The sequence below is a fragment of the Cervus elaphus genome, chromosome 20 (genome assembly GCF_910594005.1).
Source record: "Cervus elaphus chromosome 20, mCerEla1.1, whole genome shotgun sequence".
NCBI lineage: Eukaryota > Metazoa > Chordata > Mammalia > Artiodactyla > Cervidae > Cervus > Cervus elaphus.
In genome coordinates this window covers 39868624-39891084 of record NC_057834.1, presented here as the reverse complement: position 1 = coordinate 39891084, position 22461 = coordinate 39868624, and the positions used below count along the sequence as shown (strand labels likewise).

The 22461-nt window shown below is 42.1% G+C and overlaps 1 protein-coding gene and 1 non-coding gene across 4 annotated transcripts in view; both read right to left on the bottom strand.

The window, feature by feature from the left end:
* S100A2 (S100 calcium binding protein A2) overlaps positions 1-18178 on the bottom strand; it is a 29303-nt gene extending 11125 nt beyond the window's left edge. Inside the window, exons 1-2 of one of the 3 annotated variants that reach the window (XM_043877360.1) lie at positions 18154-18178; positions 3625-3691 (exon numbers count right to left, since the gene is read on the bottom strand). In XM_043877360.1, coding sequence (XP_043733295.1) covers positions 3625-3691; positions 18154-18163 — 77 coding nt within the window. In that variant the 5' untranslated portion in view covers positions 18164-18178. Of the gene's footprint in view, positions 1-3624; positions 3692-5039; positions 5662-18153 lie in introns of those variants that run through there. The other 2 variants (XM_043877362.1, XM_043877361.1) reach the window with 2 other exon arrangements.
* A 1601-nt stretch (positions 18179-19779) lies between these two features.
* Positions 19780-19889, bottom strand: LOC122678473. Its single transcript, XR_006336143.1, has one exon. It is a non-coding gene; the product is annotated as a U6 spliceosomal RNA (small nuclear RNA).
* Positions 19890-22461: the final 2572 nt, after the last annotated feature.

Here is a 22461-nt window from a genome sequence, read left to right as displayed (position 1 = left end):
TCCTCAGAAGGGCTCTTCAGAGGGAGGGGCCGGTCCACGCCTCCCCCCAGCACTCCCTCCCGGCTCTGATAGAAGAGGCCGCACTCCTAGCCTGCTGCTCTCTTTTTCCACCAGCCAGCCCTATCCTGTCCTCACCTCCCTGGTGACCACACTGCCCCCAGGGGCAGGGGCAGGAGGGCAGCTGCCCTCTGTGATGAGACGGGGATGGTCAACTCAAGAAGCAGCAGGAGAGGAACTTAAAGGGCTTTGGCCTCCAGTTCTAAATTATATTCTCTGGTCCACTTTCTCCAAACTCAAAAAGGAGGTGGAGTGTGAACAATGAGTACCCTCAGAAACCCCAGTACTTAGGTCTCCTCCTTCTTGGCCCTTCTACTGCTATCTACACCTTTTAACCAGGGTCATTCCTCAGGGGTCTGGCCAGGAACAAACCACTCTTTGTACCTGCCCACCTCCAGCCGCCCTCACCCTCATTTGTGTCCTCATGAGAGTGGGCTCCCAGGGGCACAGGCACCTTCTGGGCCATTCCCCCGCACTGCTGGACTTCAGGTTTGGGGACTTGCCTCTCCAGCCCGCAGCTCCTTACAAGGTCAGAGTACAGGGGCCTGTGAGTTGCTACAGTCTGATGCCTGACTCAGGGGCCTAGATTCTGGCTGTCCTGCTGCCAAGCACTCAGGCCTGGGTGTCAGACAGACCTAGGTCTGAAGTGGGGTTCTGCCGTTTGCCAGAATATGGGGCCACAGATGGAGAATATCACTTGGTGAAACTAGTGCCAACCGGAATCAACACAAAGGGGAGTGATTAACATTCTTCCCAGAAACGTTCAGCTTGAGAGGTGCATTCTGATGTGTTCTGATACATCTAGGAACTTCCCAAATCTCAGAAAGGAGCTAAAAGCAGTTTCAGAAAAAGAAAGGTGACTCAGGAAGGTGAGCAGTGATTTTTAAAAGCATAGGGTATTGCTCATGAGGAAGTGGTTTAAAGAGAGATGTGCTAAGAGATCAATGTATAATACTAGGAAATGGTTGTAGCAAAGAAGTTAAGACATTGGAGTCTGAGATTGAATCTTAACTCCACTGTATTCGAGCTCCATTGATCAAGATCTTTCAGCCATAAGAGATGGCAGTTCAAGGCAAACTCACTGAAGAAAAAGGGGGATATACTGTGTTACATAACTGGTAAGGTCACTGTGATAATTCACAGGTCCATGAGCCACAGCCCTGGGGCCCAGAACAGGGGTCTTAAGACCATCCATCTATCTGTCCATCCTTCTCTCATCACTGTTTCTCTGCGTGCTGGCTTCACTCTTACTGTACCAAGGTCTCTCTGTATATCAAAGAATGTAGCCGCAGACTGTTCCAGCTTCATAAACCCAGGGTTCACATATCCCAGGAAGAGCCTTGATTGGTCCCATATGGTTCATAATGGTTCACCATATGGTCCCATATGGTTCAGCTGTTGACCAATCCCTGTTTCCAGGGTCGCAGGGTATTATCAATGGCCAGCGTGGGTAAGGTACCCAGCCTACCATCAAGGATCTCTTTGCAAATGGAGGAAGCAAGTTACCACAGTCACGACGCTCACCTGTGACCTTACAAACATGACTTAACCCCCGCTGAGAATCAGGAGGTTCCTCTCACCCCTGTAACATGAGCACACCGCCATCTACCACCCAGATCAAACGAGATAACACATGTAGAGCCCCAGAGAGCCCTCAGTGAACGTTACAGATACACCAGTAAAAGAAGCCAGGATATGCACTCAGAAACAATGTCACTGCCCGGATGGGGTCGTCTGACATGTCAGCAACATGAAACCAGGATCAAGCCCCACACATCCACTGAAACTCAAGGACCGTAGTCTATTTCTAGTTTCCCTGTCAACATTTATACACTTTTTTGAGCTCTTAGCTTGTCTTCTGCTAATCTCAGGGATTTCCCAGGTGGCTCAACGGTAAAGAATCCGCCTGTCAATGCAGGAGACACAGAAGACGTGGGTTTGATCCCTGGGTCAGAAAGATCCCCTGGAGGAGGAAATGGCAACCCACTCCAGTATTCTTGCCTGGAGAATCCCCATGGACAGAGAAGCCTGGCAGCAAGAGTCAGACATGACTGAGCATACACCCACAGTATCAGGTGTTAACAGTTTTTTTTTTTTTTTTTTTTAACAGTTTTTAATATAAAAATAATAAAGAAAATCTTAAAATTGAGGAAAATCTGCTTGTTTCCTTCATTCATTCTCCTAGCTTGGAAATGAACATATTTTCTCCAAATAATTGGTAAAACATCTAGGACCAGCTTCACGTATAGCAGTTTGGTGACAACCGAGGCTGATCTCGTTCAATGCCTCCCTGAGCCCCATGTCATGGATAAGGAAATTGATTCCCTACAAGAGGGGAAACACACGTCATCATCCCAGGTTACTCAGGATGTTAAGATCATCCACCTCTAGTTCTCCTGGCTGTTTATTTAGCAACTAACCTCTGGTCTTTATTTGGATTCTCACAGAAACTTTCCTTCTGGTAAGAAATCGAGCTGGCTTCTGGAATGTTTATGTTTATCACACAGTTATAAGAATTCACAAGAATTAGTCTCTCAGAACAAGCTCATCCTTGAGTTAAGTAATAAAGACTTTTTAAACCTGCCCAGCTTCTGGCTTGATAAACATCTGCTTCTAAAACAGAAAGAGGGCAGCAGTCAAGTAGGAGGGGAGAAACGCAAATGTACTGAGTGTTTACTCTGTGTAAACACTGTTTCAAGTACTATACCTACATTATCTAATTTAATCCTCCCAACCACCCTGTAATGTGGGGAATGTCTGTGATTAATAGATCAGGAAACAGAAGCTCAGGGGATTAAGCGTAGAGCCAGGACTGAAACGCAGCTTGGCCTGGCTGCAGAGCACCACTCCTCAATCACCCCCACTGCCTGCCTCTCCTTCACCCTAGTTTCTTCTCTAGTCACTTCCCTGGTTGCTCTTCTCCCTATCTCTGCTGGTGGCTGACATTAGTGTTCTATCCTTTTCTCTCTTGCTTGCTTCCCTCCATCTCCTTTCTTTCTCCCCCTCTTTCTCACAGCATCATCATCCTTTCACTTTGGTGGTGGTTTAGTCACTAAGTCGTGTCCGATTCTTGTGACCCCATGGACTGTAGCCTGCCAGGCTCCTCTGTCCGTGGGATTCTCCAGGCAACAATATTGGAGTGGGTTGCCGTTTCCTTCTCCAGGGGATCTTCCCGACCCAGGAATCAAACCCAGGTCTCCCGCATTGCAGGCAGATTCTTTACCAGCTTGAAAGAGCGTGACTCTGCATTCAGGCTGCCCCACCCTCCCCTGAGAGTCTCAGCCTCTCTCTGCTCCCCTGGTCATCCGATGGCCATCATCCTGCCTTCTTCTGTAGAAACCCCAGGCCCAGCCAGGCAGCCTCACCAGCCCAGGTCCTCACTGAGCCGAGACCAAGTGCTGCCGGGTTTCCCGGGGAACCTCACCTGGCCAGCTCTTCCTCTCTGTGCCTGTAGCTACAGCCTCACCCCAGCTGCCCTGGGAGAGCAGCCTCACCAGTCTCTTCCTGGACCACAGCCCCTCCCTTCATTCATTCTGATCATAGCTATCCATTCTATCCCTCACTTACTCAAGAAACTTCTGGAGCTCTTCACTGACCATCACATCATTTAAACTCTTCAGTGTGTATGGAGAATCTAAAAAGAAATTATATAAATGAACTTATTTACAAAACAGAGACAGACTCACAGACTTAGAGAACAATCCTACGGTTAACAGGGAAGAAGGATGGGGGAAGGGATAGTTAGGGAGTTTGGGACCTACATGCACACACTGCTGTATTGAAAATGGATAATCAACAAAGACCCACTGTACAGCGTAGGAAACTCTGTGCAATGTTATGTGGCAGCCTCAATAGGAGGGGAGTTTGGGGAAGAATGGATACAAGTATATGTGTGGCTGAATTGCTTTGCTATGCACCTGAACCTGTCAAAACATTGTGAATTTGCTATACTCCAATATAAAATTAAAAGGTTTTTTTTTTTAATAAATAAATAAACTCCTCAGTGTGGCTCTCAAGGGTACAGCTCTCCATTTCATTCCTGATTCATACACTCAACAAATGTTAATTAAGTAGTAACATTGCAGCAGTCCCTGGGGATACACTGGTGAAAAAAAAACAGACACATTCCTTACACTGGTGGGGCATGTAATCAAGTGAGGATGACAGCAAGTAAATGTAAATAACAAGTTGTAGTAAGAGCTATGCATGAAAACCAATGGGTGCAATGAGAGAGAATCATCACCTGGGCAGGGTGGTCAGGAAGGGCCTCCTGAGGGGTGAGGAGTTCCCCCAAAGGGTGTGGAGGATGAGCATTCCAGGCATTGACCCAGAGATGGGAGGGAATTTGGGGTGTGAAAGAAGCAAATGAAGACCAGTGTGGATGGGGCGTGGATGGCGAGGGAAAGAATAGCGTAAGATAGAGCTGCAGAAGTCAGAAGGGGGTTGAGTCATGCAGAGCCTTGTAGGCCGGTGTTATGGATTTTATTCTAAGCACAATAGGAAACCGGGGAAGGATTTTAAGTAATAGGATGGTAAAATTTAATTTCAGTCTTAAACATGACTCTGGGGCACTCTCCACGAAAAATGGCGGAGTATACAGCAATATGGAAACACCAGAGATAATTAAACTAAGTGAAGTAAGTCAGGTTAAAACAAATATTATATGATATCACTTAATACGTGGAATCTCAAAAAATGATACGGGGACTTCCTTGGCAGTCCAGTAGTTAAGACTCTGAGCTTCCAGTGCAGGGCCTATGGTTTCAATCCCTCATCTGGGAACTGAGATCCCACATGCCGCACAGTGAGGCCAAAACATTAACTAATTAATCAAAAGTGTTTAATAAAATTAAAAAATGATAAAAGTGAACTTATTTACAAAACAGAAATAGACTCAGACATAGGAAACAAACTTATGGTTACCAAACGGGATGGGGGATGATAAATTAAGAGGTTGGGATTAACATATACGCACTACTTACAGGACATTGCACCCAAAAGCAGCAGAATACACTTTCTTCTCGGTGCATAAGAAATATTCTCCGGGATAGATCACATATTGGGCCATAAATCAAGCCTCGGTAAATTCAAGAAAATTGAAATGATATCAAGCATCTTTTCCAAGCACAAGGCTATGAGCTTAGAAATCAATTACAGGAAAAAAAAAAAACTGGAAAAAACACAAATACGTAGAGGCTAAACAGTATGTTACCAAATAACCAATGGACCTCTGAAGAAATCAGAGAGGCAATCAAAAAGTAAGTAGAGGCAAATGACAATGGAAGCACAGCAGTCCAAAACTCATGGGGCACGGCAAAAGCAGTTCTGAGAGAGCAGTTTATAGCGATATAATCTGACCTCGAGAAACAAGAAAAATCTCAAATTAGTATATACACACTACTGTACACAAAAGAAGTAAAAACAAGGACCTACTGTATGGCACCAAGAGCTACACTCAATGTCTTGTAATGTCTATATTGATGGTAAAGAATCTGAAAAAGAGTATGTGGAATGTGTATGTGTAACTGAATCACTGCTGACACTTGAAACTAACATAACATTGTACATTAACTATACTTCAACTTAAAAAAGGAAGAAATAAAAAAGAATTAGACTTCTATTTCTCTCTGATTGAGATGTAACTTTCATACTTTTTCTAATTCATAGCTAAGCTCACAAGAAAGGAAATTTTCAGAGGCCCAAAGCAAAGGAGAAGCTAAAAACTAAGGAGTGAGCGTGAGTTAATGCTACAGCTGTCCTTGGGAAGGGGTGGTTTCTAGTCTCAGAAACAAAGGGCTTCAGTTTTTAGGGATCAGTTGAGAAGAAATGAGTCTTTTATCTGCAAGTAGCTGGGAATTGGAAAGCCCTTTACACGAAGCAAAGACCCTCAAAGGACTGCTTCCATAGTGAAAGAATGGCCTGAAAGGAAAATCTCCCACCAGCAAAATGAGATTACAAGGAAGCTCCTATAGCTTGATCTGGACTCTGGATGGGGAAAAATAGTCTTCCTAGAGAAATTTTAACCTTGGGTCTGCCTTTGTGCAGATTTGGGGTTTTAGTTTACGGGGCTGGCATGGTTCAGAAAATCTGGAGATAAAAAGTTAGCATAAAAAGTGGTGCTAAACTGGTAATGGCCTGGGGTTCTCAACAAAAGCAAAATGATTTTGAAGGCCCAAACTCTTAAAACAGATTAACCAGGATTTCCCCAGATAAAACTGAGAGTGACATTTGAAAAATTACATAAAATAGGCAGTTTTGCAGGGGAGAAATATATATCTGTATATAAAACTCATCAACATGGACTAAGAAGACTGAAGCCCTGTAACTATTAAAGAAATTGATTAGTAGTATAAATCCACACAACAAAGATAAAAATTAAAAATAAAACAGATCCTGATGATTTTTGCCAACGTTTACCAAATAGCCAAGAAAAAAAATCTTATGCAAAATTTATATTTCCAGAAAACAGAAAAAGAGAAAACAGTGCATAGCTTACTTTATGAGGCAGATATGCAATAATCTTTGAGGTAAAGACTGCTGGTTGTCCCATTACCTATTCTCCTCTTATCTCTCGTAGCAAAAGAATGGTTACTTTTAAGTTCAAGTAAAGGCCACAGTCCCCAGTCTTCCTTGCCACATGACTAAGCTCTGGCCAAGAGAAGTAGATAAAAGTGATGGAACAGAGCAGGAAACTATGGGGCCTTCCCGGGGCAAACCGCACCCCACCATCCATGCCCTCCACTTGCTGCTAATTCATAGAAAACCTTTGGTCTCCCAGGCATTCCGTGAGTCACAAAAAGCCAGCTCAAGAGTCAGGGATTGAAAGAATGTGAATATATAATAACAAAAGATAGAAGAAGCTGGGCCAGGAGAACCAGTAACAATTTAAACAACAGGTCAACCATCTGGCAGTCCCAGAAATCTTAGCTTCTCCTGAAGGACATGGAAACCAGTGTCCAATACAAATTCCTGAGTTGTTTTGTGAATACTAAAACCATCACCAGAAGGAAAAGGCTAGCTGCATGATGACCAAACTGTAACCTTGATATAAGCTATTCCATCTTGAGCAGTACTGATATCTACAGCTTGCCTAACATCAGAAATGGGCCTCAAGGAAATGTGAACAAATCAACCCTGGAGCTGTAGATTACGTTTAAAACATGCTGATACTGACCAGGTCACTGCATGGCCGGTTTTGAGATGCTTGTCAGAGCTGACTGTGCTGTTCTGCATGTAGCCCCTGCCTGCACACCCTGAAAGTTCCCAGTTTTTCCCTATTAAATCCTTTTCCATCTAACTGGCAGCTGAGAGATGGTTTGGGTAACACTGATCCATCTTCCTAGGTTGCCGACTTCCTGAATAAAGCATCTGTCTTTTCCCATCAACCCTTGTCTCTCAAACATTGACTTCTGAGCTGAACCTGGATTTGGTCCCAACTCCGGCCAGTAGCAGTGATATACGCAACTTTTGTTGGTTTGTTTGATACATGCAAGTTCTGATTCATGCCCTGAATGGCAGAGAACATGCCATCGTTCCTTCACTGCTGCTTAAAATAAAGATGAGCCATTTGAACCATACAAACCAGAGACAGCTAGGCAGAACCACCAAACCAGCCCTACACCACAAACCTCCAGATAGTACAAGATAAAGAAATCAATTTCTGCCTCCTCCTTGCCTCTGCTATTTTTGGTATTCGTTACACACAGCCAAATCTGTGGACTAAGTAGCTCACCCTCGATGCTAGCACCAGAAATGTACCATATGAGACAGGAAAATTAGAAATCCATCTCAATTATGCTTACAGATGCAGAAGCCTAAATAAGCTATTAGCAAATGGAATCCAGCATTACAGTCAGGAAAGATGCATCATGATTAAGTTGGGTCAATGCCATGAATGCAGAGATGGTTTTAACTGTATTAATGTAAGTCACCTCATTAACAGGTTAAAAATTAAAATTATATGATTATTTCAACAGATGCCAGAATAAATTCAATACCCATTCATAGTAAAAACTCTTAGTGATCCAGGAATGGAAAAAAGTATCTTAACTAACAAAGAGTATCTATCAAAAACCTACTGGAATTTCATTCTCAATAGTAAATGAATGCTTTAAATTATTATAAAAGTCAAGAACAAGGAAAGGATTCCCACTATTACCACCTTACTCAACATTAAATTGAAGATTATGACCATTTTTCTTAAGGTGTAAGGATTAGAAAAAGAATAACAAGATGATTGCCTCCATGGAAAGATAAGAACTCTTGACAGCGGACTACAAACAGGACAACATAAAAGCCTTGTCAAGATAAGAAGCTGATGAAAATAGGTGTGGACTGACCTAAGGCAGCCAAGCCTCCTCCTTCTGTAAATCCCCAGAGCTGAAGGACTAAAGAGACTGCCTCTTCCCAGAGTTTTAAATTAAAGTTTGAAGGTATATCCCTCCCCACAATGCTGCCTAGTAGAGTGGCAGCAGAGAGAATAGTGACCCTAGTTCTCTGGTGTCTTTGGCTGAGGGGCCCAACACCATCACCAGACACAGTGAAGTGAAGTCACTCAGTTGTGTCCGACTCTGCGACCCCGTGGACTGTAGCCTACCAGGCTCCTTCATCCATGGGATTCTCCAGGCAAGAATACTGGAGCGGGTTGCCATTTCCTTCTCCAGGGGGGATCTTCCCGACCCAGGGGTCAAACCCAGGTCTCCCGCATTGCAGGCAGACACTTTACCCTCTGAACCAAGTGAGAACAAATCCCACCCCAGCCCAGGAAACTTGCAAGCCAAAATAATCAGAACCTGAAGTGATTAACTATTATAATGACATAGATAAAAGAGCAACCTAAACTGTTTGGAACAGAAATGTTGAACTTGATGAACCAAGAAGTTAAAATAAGATCATAAATATCCTCAAAATATAAAGAACAAATGATAGAAATAAAAAACAAGAAGCCATAAAAAGAGAACTGAGTAGACTTATCGAATATAAAAGACATATTCATTGACATTAAAAGCACAACAATTGGGGAAAAAATAAAGGATAGACACAGCTGGAGAACAAATGGGTGAACTGGGAGATCAGGCTGAGGAAATCTCCCAGTTCAGTTCAGTTCAGTTGCTCAGTCATGTCCAGCTCTTTGTGACCCCATGAACTGTAGCACGCCAGGCCTCCCTGTCCATCACCAACTCCCAGAGCTTGCTCAAACTCATGTTCACTGAGTTGGTGATGTCATCCAACCATCTCATCTTCTGTTGTCCCCTTGTCCTGCCTTCAATCTTTCCCAGCATCAGGGTCTTTTCCAGTGAGTCAGTTCTTCGCATCAGGAGGCCAAAGTATTGGAGTTTTGGCTTCAGCATCAGTCCTTCAAATGGATATTCAGGACTGATTTCCTTTAGGATTGACTGTTTGGTTCGCCTTGCAGTCCAAGGGACTCTCAGGAGTCTTCTCCAACACTACAGTTCAAAAGCATCAATTCTTTGGAGCCCAGCCTTCTTTTTTTTTTTTTTTTAAACATTTATTTTTATTCATTTGGCTGCATAGAGTCTTAGTTGTGGCATGTGGGATCTAGTTCCCTGACCAGGGATCGAACCCAGCCCCCCTGTATCAGGAGCGCAGAGTCTTAGCCACTGGACCACCAGGGAATTCCCGAGCCCAGCCTTCTTTATGGTCCAACTCACATCCATCCATGACTACTGGAAAAACCATAGCTTTGACTATACGGACCTTTGTCAGGAAAGTAATGTCTCTGCTTTTTAATATGGTATTTAGGTTTGTCATAGCTTTTCTTCCAAGGAGCAAGCATCTTTTAACTTTATGCCTGTAGTCACCATCTGCAGTGATTTTGGAACCCAAGAAAATAAAGTCTCCCAGAGGGCAGAAGAAAAGATTAAAGAGACAGAATATTTCAAAAGATGCTAAACGACATAAAAAGTGTGAGATCAGGATAATAGGATTCCCCAAAGAGCGGAAGAAAAAAAAGGGGCAGATATAGCTGAAGAAACATGGTAATAGATTTCTGAGAATTAGAGAAAGGTGAAAGGTCTCAAGTTGAACACATTTGCTAAGTGGTAATTGGGGTAACTAAGGAGGGGGAGGGGGAAAACACATTCAAACTCATATCGAAATTTAAGAACATCAAATCAGATAAAATTCTAAATATCTTCAAAAGAAATAAAAAGGAATAAAAATCAAAGTGACATCAGACTCCTCAACAGAAACACTAAATGCAAGAAGATAAAATAGCAATTTTTTCCCTAGTTTTGTTTTTTTATTGGAATATAATTGCTTTACAATGTTGTGTTAGCTTCTGCTATGCAATGAAGTGAATCAGCTATATGTATACATATATCCCCTCCCTCTTGAACCTCCTTCCCACCCATCTAGGTCATCACAGAGTGCCAGCTGAGCTTCCTGTGCTTTATAGCAGGTTCCCACAAAGTTTTAGAATATTCAGAGGAATCTTGCAAAGAGCCAAATAGTCAATCAAATGTGAGGGTATTAAAAAAATATCCTTAGGGCTGTCCAGTGGTTAGAACTCTGTAATTCCACTTCAGGGGAGAAGGGGGGAAAGGGGACAACTCCAGAGAACTAAGATCCCACAGGCTGTGTAGTGTGGCAAAAAAATAAAATAAAATCTGATTATTTTAAACAGCCAAAGGGCAATGGGGAGAGAGAGAATGAAATGGTTAGTTGGAGAGCAGAATCTCCAGTTGCTGCAGGTTATATTTGCAAAAAGAAAAAGACAAGGGACTTGGCATAGAATTTTATTATTAGCCTGAGGGAAAGCACTTGAAGGACAAGACAGCTAGCATTTGGTTGGGGACTTAAGCAAAAGAAGAATCAACCTGAATTTTAGGGACTGTCAAGATGATGGGATATGAGAGAGAGGAAAGGACAAGACTGAAAGAATATGAGGGTGTGAAAAAGTACTTTTCCTGTTAAGGGAAATATAAAATGAATGATACACTTAGAAATTATTCCAAGGAGGAACACGGGGTCAAGTTAAAGCAATCACAACATTTTTTAAATAGAGAAGGTATAACTTTTGAAATGTAAGAAGAAAGTTGGCTTTATCCTTTGGAAAGCAAGAAAGAAAAAAGTGCGGGGAAATGACCAAAAAAGCACACTATATGAAAAATCAAAATAAAATGGCAGCATAAGTCTTAATACTATATAGATATCTGTAATGTGTGTTATCAGCTCAGTCCTGTATGAGTCTTTGAGACCCCATGGACTGTAGCCTGCCAGGCTCCCCTGTCCATGGAATTCTCCAGGCAAGGATACTGGAGTGGGTTGCCATGCCCTTCTCCAGGGAATCTCCCTGACCCAGAGATAGAACCTGAGTCTCCTGCATTGCAGGCAGATTCTTTACCGTCTGAGCCATCAGGGAAGTTCCAGTGTCTGTAATAAAGACGAACAAAAGAAACATACCTCTTAAAAGATTCTCAGATTGGGTTTAAAATTATTTTCAGCAATATGTTGCATACCAGAGAAACATTTAAAAGAAATGTTTTAAATATTTACATGTATATATATATGGCTGAGTCCTTTTGCTGTTCACTTGCAACTACCACAACATCACAACATTGTTCATCAGCTATACCCCAATACAAAATGTTTTTATGTTAAAAAAAAAAAAACATTAAATTTAAAATATTAAAAAAAAAAAAACAGAATGTGGTGCTGGGGAAGATGCTTCAGAGTCCCTTCCCTTGGACAGCAAGGAAATAAAACCAGTCAATCTTAAAGGAAATCAACCCCAAATATTCATTGGAAGGACTGACACTAAAGCTGAAGTTCCAATACTTTGGTCACCTGATGCGAAGAGCTGACTCATTGGAAAAGACCTTGTTGCTGGGATAGATTGAGGGCAGAAGGAGAAGGGAAGGACAGAGGATGAGATGGTTGGATGGCATCACCAACTCAATGGACATGAGTTCGAGCAAACTCCGGGAGATAGTAAAGGACAGGGAAGACTGCCATGCTGCAGTTCATGGGGTTGCAGAGTCAGACACGACTTAGTGACTGAACAACAACAACAAAATAAAATTTTAAAAAACAGGTGAAAATATACCAGGTAAATATAAAGCATAAGAAATATCAGGGGGACTTCTCTGGTTGTCCAATGGCTAGGACTCTGTGCTCCCAATGCAGGGCGCCCAGGTTCCATCCCCAGTCAGGGAACTAGGTCCAACATGCTGCAACTAAGACTGACTGCAGCCAAATAAATAAATAAATAGTTGCTGTTGTTTTTTTTTAAGAAATATCAGGGAAGTAATTTTGATGTTTGATAAAAGAGAATTCAAGTTGAAAAAAATATAAGAAACAAGAGGAACATAATACAAGAAAATACAAACATCATGAACAGTAATATACCAGTAATATAGCTTCAAACTATATAAAGCAACAGCTAACAAAACTTCTGGAAGAAATAAATAAACAAATTATGGTTAGAAATTGTAATACACTCTTCTCAGAAACTGATTAAGGAGACAAAAAATAAACAGAAATATAAAATAGCTGAATGATGTTATTGGTAAATTCATACTATTAGTCTATATATATATATATATATATATATATATATATAAATTCTACACTCAACAAAAAGAAAATAAACATTTTTTTCTAGCACATGTGGATCATGTAATATTGAATAAACTCTAGGATGCAAAAGAAGTCTCAATAAGTTCCAAAGAATCATTATTACACAGGTTATAATTATGTTTCCTTGTTATAATACAACAAAAATTTTAATTAATACATAATAAAATAGTTTTAAAAGAAATAGAAAAAAATGAAAAGGGCCCTAGTGTTCATCAACAGTATAGATAAATAAATTAGAGCATATTTAAACAACGAAATATGATACAGTAATGAAAACAAATCAACTCCATCAATATGGATAAAACAAAAGAGGAAGTCCCAAAAGAATCTCCGCATTATGGTACTATTTATTTAAAGTGCAAGAACATGCAATACTAAATAACATATTGCTTAGGAATATGTACATATGTGATCAAAATTATCTTTTTTAGCGGAGAGAATCATAAACACATAATTGGGGATGGTGATGTATGAGAGCAAACTTTGCCACCCCAAAATGTGTCCCTTTGGCTTGAAGATTCATTTAACTTTAAGAAACATAAGATTCAGTAAGTCTTTCTTTTTTGTTGTTGTTCTTCAGTCACTAGGTCGTGTTCAACTCCTTGAGATCCCATGATCTGCAGCACGCCAGGCTCCTCTGTCCTCCACTATCTCCTTTAGTTTGTTCAAAATTCATGTCCATTGAGTCAATGATACTACCTAACCATCTCATCCTGTGCCACCCCCCTTCTCCTTTTGCCTTCAATATTTCCCAGCATCAGGGTCTTTTCCAATGAACCAGATCTTTGCATCTCTTTACCTCCCCCTTAGCTGCCAAAAAATATATATATTTCTATTTTGGTTGAGCTGGATATTTGTCGCTTTGCGTGGGTTTTCTCTAGCTGCAGCCAGCAGTTGTGGGGGAGCAAGGAGGGAGGGGTCGACTCCTCCTCGCAGTGCCCTGGCTTTTCCTGTTGCAGAGAACAGGCTTTAGGTGCCTGGGCTGCAGCAGTTTCGGCACAGAGACTCAGTAGTTGTGGCGCATGGGCTTAGCTGCTCCACAGCATGTGGAATCTTCTGGAACCAAGGATCAAATCCATGTCCCCCTGCATTGGCAGGTGGATTCTTATCCAGTGCCCCATCAGGGAAGCCCTGCCTAAAGAATTTAGATAAAAGCCAAAACAAAGCTATCACCAAAGATACCTGCAAAGAATCTAGGCTAGGTGTGGTAGGGCAAGATCAGAGTCCACTAGTGTCCCATTGTCCCGTCATGGCCCAGCAAACATTTATTTACCAAATATTTGCTTTTCCATCTCCAACTGAATTATCTTCCTTCCCTCTGAAGTTCCAAACCACTGCTCCCCAAATTCCTCTTTTGTCTTTAGCTGAAGATGGTACTTAAAGTGAGGGTTTTGACCATTCTGGTGAGATACTAATATGCAGTTTTCCTGGGTCTCTCCCACATATACATATTATTAAACTTTTATTTTATTTTCTCCTGTTAATTGGTCTCATGTCAATTTAATTCTTAGACCAGCCAGAAGAACCTAGGAGGGCAGAGGAAAATTTCTTCCTCCCCAACACTGGCTACAGCTGTGGAGAAGGTCAGGGCAATAAAGGTTTGCACGTGGAGGCCTTCACCTAGATCTGTAAGTTTTATTTGTTTTAAGGGACCTAAAGCAAATACTTTTTAATGTTTAAATTCAGAAAAGATTATGATTGGATGATGTGCTATTTTCTGTACTTTTCTATATACATGAAATATTTCATCATTAAAATAGTAGAAAAAGAATATGAAAGGAGAGAGCGTCCACGAAGGGAAAGTAAGCCATAGACAAGGTAGGAAAAATTGTTTAGCCTGAGATTTTCCCATGGAATTCGCATTGGCAGCAAATGGAGGAGCCATGTCTACAGGGTACAGAGAAAAAGAATGTAGGACCTGAGAATTTTATGCGCTGCCAAGCAGCAAGTCTCAAGCTCAAAGATCTCAGGAAATACAGAAGCCAAGAGCCCTTTGAAATCCAATCAACCAAATAATTACTCATATAAAGGATGCTGAAATGAAGCCAGGCTAAAAGGTCTGTTTGTGAGTGCTGAATTCATAGAACTAAAACTAAACTTGCCTTGGAAATTGTGGTTACAAAACAGAATGTAAATATTGTATATGTCAACATTTTAAAATTAACTAATATAACTCTCAGCAATTGGTAGATTGGGAGAGGGGAAATGGAAGTAAGCATAAAGATACTGTTTTCCTCATCCTTCTGGTAGGTGATGAGGAGTTGTTTTTTTATCTCTGACTCTTTTACACATTAATATTTCTCATGATGAAAAATAAATTACTTGAAATTCAGTAATTTGTTCATTTTCCCTCTGCTATTTTTCCCTTTTATCTACAAACAAAACTTAAATAGCTTCTTTTATTATATATAACATGTACTGTGGTTCCATTTTTATAACTTTTTCTTCTGTAATCTATCAGTCTCTCTAGCTGTCTGTACTGATAGAGAGCCAAATGGTATTCAAGAAATGGTTAATGCTTATTTCTGGGCAGTGGGATAGTGATTAATTTTTTTCTTTCTTCTCTGTATCTTGCTGCTTAATTTATTGTTCTTATTGCTGCTACTGACGGATATGGGTCATGGGCATTCCTTTAGAAGGACAAAAGATGACCTTGGCAGTTATTTCAAGAATGAATTGAAGCAGGATTTGTGGGAAGCAGAGAGAACTGGCCCTTGCAGTGACAGGGAGATAGTGATGGCTTTGAAATGATGGGAAGGGTGGTCCTGGTGGTTCAATGGTTAAGACTCTGTGCTTTCATTGCATGGGACACAGGTTTGATCCCTGGTTGAGGAACAAAGATCCTGCATGTCACATGGCCAAAAGAAAAATTTTTTTTTTTAATTTTTAATTGAAAAATTAATGAGGTGATGGGAAGGGCATTATAGAGAGAAAGAAGTGAATATTTTGAGATTTATTTTTGAGGTAGAACCAATAGAACTTGCTGATCAGTTAGGTGTGGGGAGTGAGACATAAGGAAGAACCCAGGAAGACTCCTGGATTTGACTTGAACATGAAGAAAAAGTAAAAACACATGGAATTTTAGGGGTCATGAGTGCCATGAGGAAAAATAAAGCAGGAAGTGGGAATAGGGTATACCAGCCTGTGGAAAGGTTCAATTTTAGATAAAGTGATCAGGAAGGTTCTATGGAGAGAGTGACATTTGATCAAAGACCTTAAGTAGATGAGGGAGATGCCACATGACTATCTGGGGAAGAGAATGGTGCTCTAGTACTGAAAAGATCTTCACAACCCAGATAATCATGATGGTGTGGTCACTCACCTAGAGCCAGACATCCTGGAATGTGAAGTCAAGTGGGCCTTAGGAAGCATCACTACAAACAAAGCTAGTGGAGGTGATGGAATTCCAGTTGAGCTATTTCAAATCCTAAAGGATGATGCTGTGGAAGTGCTGCACTCAATATGCCAGCAAATTTGGAAAACTCAGCAGTGGCCACAGGACTGGAAAAGGTCAGTTTTCATTCCAATCCCAAAGAAAAGCAATGCCAAAGAATGCTCAAACTACCGCACAATTGCACCCATCTCACTCGCTAGTAAAGTAATGCTCAAAATTCTCCAAGCCAGGCTTCAGCAATACGCGAACTGTGAACTTCCAGATGTTCAAGCTGGTTTTAGAAAAGGGAGAGGAACCAGAGATCAAATTGCCAACATCCGCTGGATCATTGAAAAAGCAAGAGAGTTCCAGAAAAACGTCTATTTCTGCTTTATTGACTATGCCAAAGCCTTTGACTGGGTGGATCACAATAAACTGTGGAAAATTCTGAAAGAGATGGGAATACCAGACCACCTGACCTGCCTCTTGAGAAACCTGTATGCAGGTCAAGAAGCAACAGTTAGAACTGGACATGGAACAACAGACTGGTTCCAAATAGGAAAAGGAGTACATCAAGGCTGTATATTGTCACCCTGCTTATTTAACTTATATGCAGAGTACATCATGAGAAACGCTGGGCTGGATGAAGCACAAGCTGGAATCAAGATTGCCGGGAGAAATATCAATAACCTCAGATATGCAGATGACACCGCCCTTATGGCAGAAAGTGAAGAAGAACTAAAGAGCCTCTTGATGAAAGTGAAAGAGAATGAAAAAGTTGGCTTAAAGCTCAACATTCAGAAAACTAAGATCATGGCATCCGGTCCCATCACTTCATGGCAAATGGGGAACAGTGGAAACAGTGGCTGACTTTATTTTTCTGGGCTCCAAAATCACTGCATATGGTGATTGCAGCCATGAAATTAAAAGATGCTTGTTCCTTGGAAGGAAAGTTATGACCAACCTAGACAGCATATTAAAAAGCAGAGACATTAATTTGTCAACAAATGTCCATCTAGTCAAGGCTATGGTTTTTCCAGTAGTCATGTATGGATGTGAGAATTGGACCATAAAGAAAGCTGAGCACTGCAGAATTGATGCTTTTGACCTGTGGTTTTGGAGAAGACTCTTGAGAGTCCCTTGGACTGCAAGGAGCTCCAACCAGTCCATCCTAAAGGAGATCAGTCCTGGGTATTCATTGGAAGGACTGATGTTGAAGCTGAAACTCCAATACTATGGCCACCTGAAGAGAAGAGCTGCCTCATTGGAAAAGACCCTGATGCTGGGAAAGATTGAGGGCAGGAGGAGAAGGGGGATGACAGAGGATGAGATGGTTGGATGGCATCACCGACTCAATGGACACAGGTTTGGGTAAACTCCGGGAGTTGGTGATGGACAGGGAGGCCTGGCATGCTGGGGTTCGTGGGGTCACAAAGAGTTGGACTCGACTGAGCAACTGAACTGAACTGAACTGAAAGAAGGGGTTGTAAAACCCTCTTTTTACAGGCAGACTTTTGATTGGTAACTGAAGTGTGAGGGCTTGGGGGGACGTTTTGTCGAACTGAGCCCTTAACTGGTAGGTCTGATGCTGTCTCCTGGTAGATAAAAGTGTCAGAATTGAGCTGAGTTTAGGAATCCCTGCTTGGTGACGTGGGGGGAAAACTTCACACTCTAAAATTGGAATTGGTGTCAGATTGCAGATGCTCTTTAGACAGAACCTCTTCTCTTCTCATTTCACACTCTATCCCTTGGCAAGCTCATCCATGCCCAATGCTTAGGTTTCTGTCTGTATGTTTCTGCTTCCCAACCTGCCAATCCAGCCCTCTCCTCTGAACTCTGGATATGTATATCCCACAACTCCTTTGACATTACTAAGTAAAACTAAACTTGCCATATCCACACACCTGCTCCCCCAAATCCAGGCCTCCTCCAGGTTTCCCTGTGGCAGTAAATGGCACCACCACCCATCTGGCTCCACCAGTCAGAAATATCAGTCTCCTGGACACCTGCCTCTCCCTGGTCCATTATGTCCAATCCATCAAGACCTGATGATTTTACCCCCTAAGTCTCTCACAAATGCATCTGCTTCTCACATCTCCCCACCACCCCTCTCCCCAACTCACTGTTCTTCATCTCTGCTTTATTGTTCTTTACACACCAATATGATTTCCTTGTTCACTTGCTGCTCAGGTATCTCCACCTGACTAGACTCCAAGCTCCGCAGATATAGAATACCGTAGTGAGCACAATATAAGCACATGCTGATTGGGATAAGTGAGCCTGCGCTCTAACTCTCTCTACCGGAGTTCAGGAGACAAGCGTAGTTAAGAGCCGCAGCTCCCAAATCAGACTGCCTGGGTTCCACCACTTATCAGTTGTATGATCTCTGGTAAGTTATGTAACTTCTCTGTGCCTCGGTTTCCTCACCTGTAAAATGGGGATAACAGAAGTATTTACTTCATTGGGTTCTGTGGATTAAGGATTTAATATGTGCAAAATACTCAGAACAGTGCCTCTATAGAGTAGGTTTGTTTGTTTAGTTACTAAGTCATGTCTGATCCAACTCTTTGCGATGCTATGGATTACAGCCCACCAGGTTCCTCTGTCCATGGGATTTCAGGGGAATTAGTTGCTATTTCACTCTCCAGGGGCTCTTTCTGACCCAGGGATCAAACCCGCATCTGTTACATTAGCAGACGGATTCTTAACCACTGAGTCACCCGCTGTTGTTCAGTCGTTCAGTTGTGTCTGACTCTTTGTGACCCCATGAACTGCATCATGCCAGGCTTTCTTGTCCTTCACTGGAGAAAACCAGACAGCCACCAGAGAAACCTCATATAGAGAAAGTACTCGGTAACAATTAACTATTATTTGTTAAAATATCTCTTCACTGGTCTCCCTGCCCCTACTTTACCCCCTCTTAATCTTTTCCATGTGGCAAAATATGTGAAATTTTTCAAAATGCAAATCTGAGCACATCACACACCCAAGTGCACACAAACACACACACACACACGCGCGCACATTGCTGAAAAAAACCATTCAGTGGCTGCCAATCCTTAACATGTCCCTGAGGGAACTCTCCAGCCTCATCTTGTTATTGGGCTTTAGCCACACTCACTTCCCCTCAGTAAAAAGGAGCCTCCTGCCACAGAACCTTTGCATATGATGGTCTTTCTATTTGGGTAGCACTTCTTCCCCTCAACTTTATTCTCACAATGTTCCCCTTGCCTGGATAACTTTTGCTCATCTTTTAAATCACAAGAGTCACTTCCATAAGGACACTCCCCACTTCCAGACTAAATCAGGTTTCTTTGTTTAAAAATACTACAGGGAATTCCCTAGTGGTCCAGTGTTTAGGACTCAGTGCTTTCACTATCATGACCCAGGTTTGATCCCTGATCGAGGAACTAAGATCCCACAAGAGGTCTGATGTAGGAAAAAAAAAATTTGCTGTAAATATGATCCTTTGGCAGTTGACCCCAGTTTGTAATCATCCACTTGTTTGTGTGATTACATGGTTATTTGTTGTCTTCTCTAAACTGAAAGTCCCATAAAATCAAGAAACATATTTTTCCTTCTCTTTTTACTGCACTATCTACTGTGCCTGGCACATACAAGTACTATATTATTTTTTTTAATTTTTTTTTGGCCACATTGCCAGGATGGAACACACTTTCCTTACCCTCCTTACAGTGGAAGCTCGAATTCTTTTTTTTTTCTTTCTTCTTTCTTCTGTCTTTTTTCTTAAAAATATGGAACGCTTCACGAATTTGCATGTCATCCTTGCGCAGGGGCCATGCTAATCCTCTCTGTATTGTTCCAATATTAGTATATGTGCTGCTGAAGCGGGAAGCTCGAATTCTTAACAGCTGGACCAGGGAAGACCCCAAAGTACTATGCTCTGAATGAGTGAATGAATAAATAAATGAATGTGTCCTCAGCAGAAGCAACCACGACCACCATCCAGGGCCTGTAAGGGGCTTAAATGCTTCATAATCACTGGGGTCAAGACACAGACCAGAGCCTCTGCCCTTTGGGCAGGCCACACAGAGTTAGTAATAGCAGGGGCCTGAGCGGCAGGTCCACTGGTCAGATCAGCAGTGTGTCTTTAACTAAGTCACGTCACTTCTCTGAGCCTCGATATCTTCATCTGTAAAACATGGATTATGATTCCTGTCTCATAGGGCTGCCAGGAGGACCACAAGAGCCTTGGATGAGAAAAGTTTTTTTAAACTTTTAACACTGGACTTACAGAAAGGATTGTTTTGTTTTCTGAAAGGGACTTTACTAGGAATAGAAATGGAAAGGAAAACCAAAATGTATAGGAAATACAAAAGCTGACCCAGGTGAGTTTGGTGTTCTTCCCCTAATGTGGCAAGACAAGCCAGGTTCTCACCCTGTAGAATGACAAACCTGGTGTCAGATGGATTTGATGGGCACAATGTATTGGGTACCCACCTCCTTAGTCCCAATAGTTTAGACACTAGGCCAGGCCAGTGTGAGACCCCAGACAGAGGGACCCTTCTCAGCTCCACTGGGGGACCCCCACAGGGACCTGTTTCTGGCCCCCGTCCTCCTGCTCTGCTCAGGCCCTGCTCAGGCCGTCTGGTCCCTGGACTCCTGGGTGAGGGAGAAAGCCTGGCCCTTTGCTGACCCAACACTCCCCAGGGAGGCCTCCAGCTGAGCTGCCTGACCTCGAAGCGGCTGCTTTTGTTCCTTTGGGGCCTTTCTGGCTCCAGGCCCTGGAGCCCAAGCAGTGACTGTTGGTAAGTTTCTCTGACCTCCACTGAAGCTCAGCATCATCTCCAGTCCTCTAGGGTTACACTTAGAACCCTCTAGAAATAAGCCACTAACTGGGGTCACACATCTGCTCATTTCCCACCTGCTGTTCTAAACTCTTGATGGGTAAAGTGTTGGTCCCCAGGCACAAACCAGGGGCAGTGAAGGGAGCTCTATTCTGAGTTGCCTCTGGGATCTTTCATGGTGGCATCCTCTCACCTTAGGCTTTAAGGAACTACCACATCAAGTCCTTGGCAAAATCTTGTACACAGAAAACTACAAAAGATTGCTGAAAGAAATTAAGGAAGTCACAAATAAAGGGAAAGACATCCCAAATTCATGGATTGGAAGACTTAATATAGCTTAATGTTCATACTATCCAAAGTGAACTAGAGATTAAATGAAATCCCTATCAAAATCCCAATGGCATTTTTTTCGGAAATAGAAAAAAAACTATCCTAAAATTCATATGGAATCTCAAAGGACCCCAAGTAGTCAAAACAACCTTGAGAAAGAAGAATAAAGCTGGAGGCCTCATACATCCTGATTTCAGAACACATTACAAAGCTACAGTAATCCAAACAGTATGAACTGGCAAAAAGACAGACATACAGCCCAATGGGCCGGAATGGAGAGCCCAAAACTACACCCTCACATGTTTGATTGAATGATTTTCATTAAGGATATCAACACCACACAATGGGAAAGTGATAGTCTCTTCAACAAATGGTACTAGGAAAACTGGATATTCATACACAAAGGAATGAATTTGGACCCTTACCTTACACCATATACAAAAATTAACTCAAATGGGAACCTAAACATAGATCTGAAACTATAAAACTCATAGAAGAAAACTTAGGGAGACAGCCTCATGACATTGTAACAAGCAAATATTCCTTGACATCAAATACTTTGGCCACCTGATAGAAAGAACTGACTCATTGAAAAAGACTCTGATGCTGAGAAAGATTGAAGGCAGGAGGAGAAGGGGACGACAGAGGATGAGATGGTTGAATGGCATCACCGACTCCATGGACGTGAGTTTGAGCAAGCTCAGAGAGTTGGTGATGGACAGGTAAGTCTGGCATGCTGCAGTCCATGGGGTCGCAAAGAGTCAGACACAACCAAGTGACTAAATTGAACTGAACTGATGACACCAAAAAAAGTAACAAAAAGCAAAAAAAGAAAAACAAGTAACAAATAGACAAATGGCACCATATTAAACATATAGTTTGACCTCAAGCTCATATGAGGCAGGTCACTTTTAGGAGGTTGAGGATCTGTAATGGATTCCAATAAAACTGTAAAACTGTTTATGACTGTGCATCTTTTAAAAAATCTTAAACCTTGGGGTACACTTCCTGGGGTTGAAAACCACTGATCCAGAGCCCTGCAGGCTGGACCTCCTGCCCTATTTCTCCTGGGGGCATGTGCTGTCTTTCCATGGCAGGGAAGAAACACAGAAGCTGTCATTGTCCCCCACATCAGGTTAAGACCTAACTCTGGCCTCCCACACCCCTCTTTCTTTGCACCCCACTTCCTCATCCCACAAACTTCTCTGTGTATTAGAATAATCTATTGATGAGAATTCAGTATCTCAGTCCTACTCATGACTCAACATGAGAGTTGTGGCCCCTCTCTCCTGG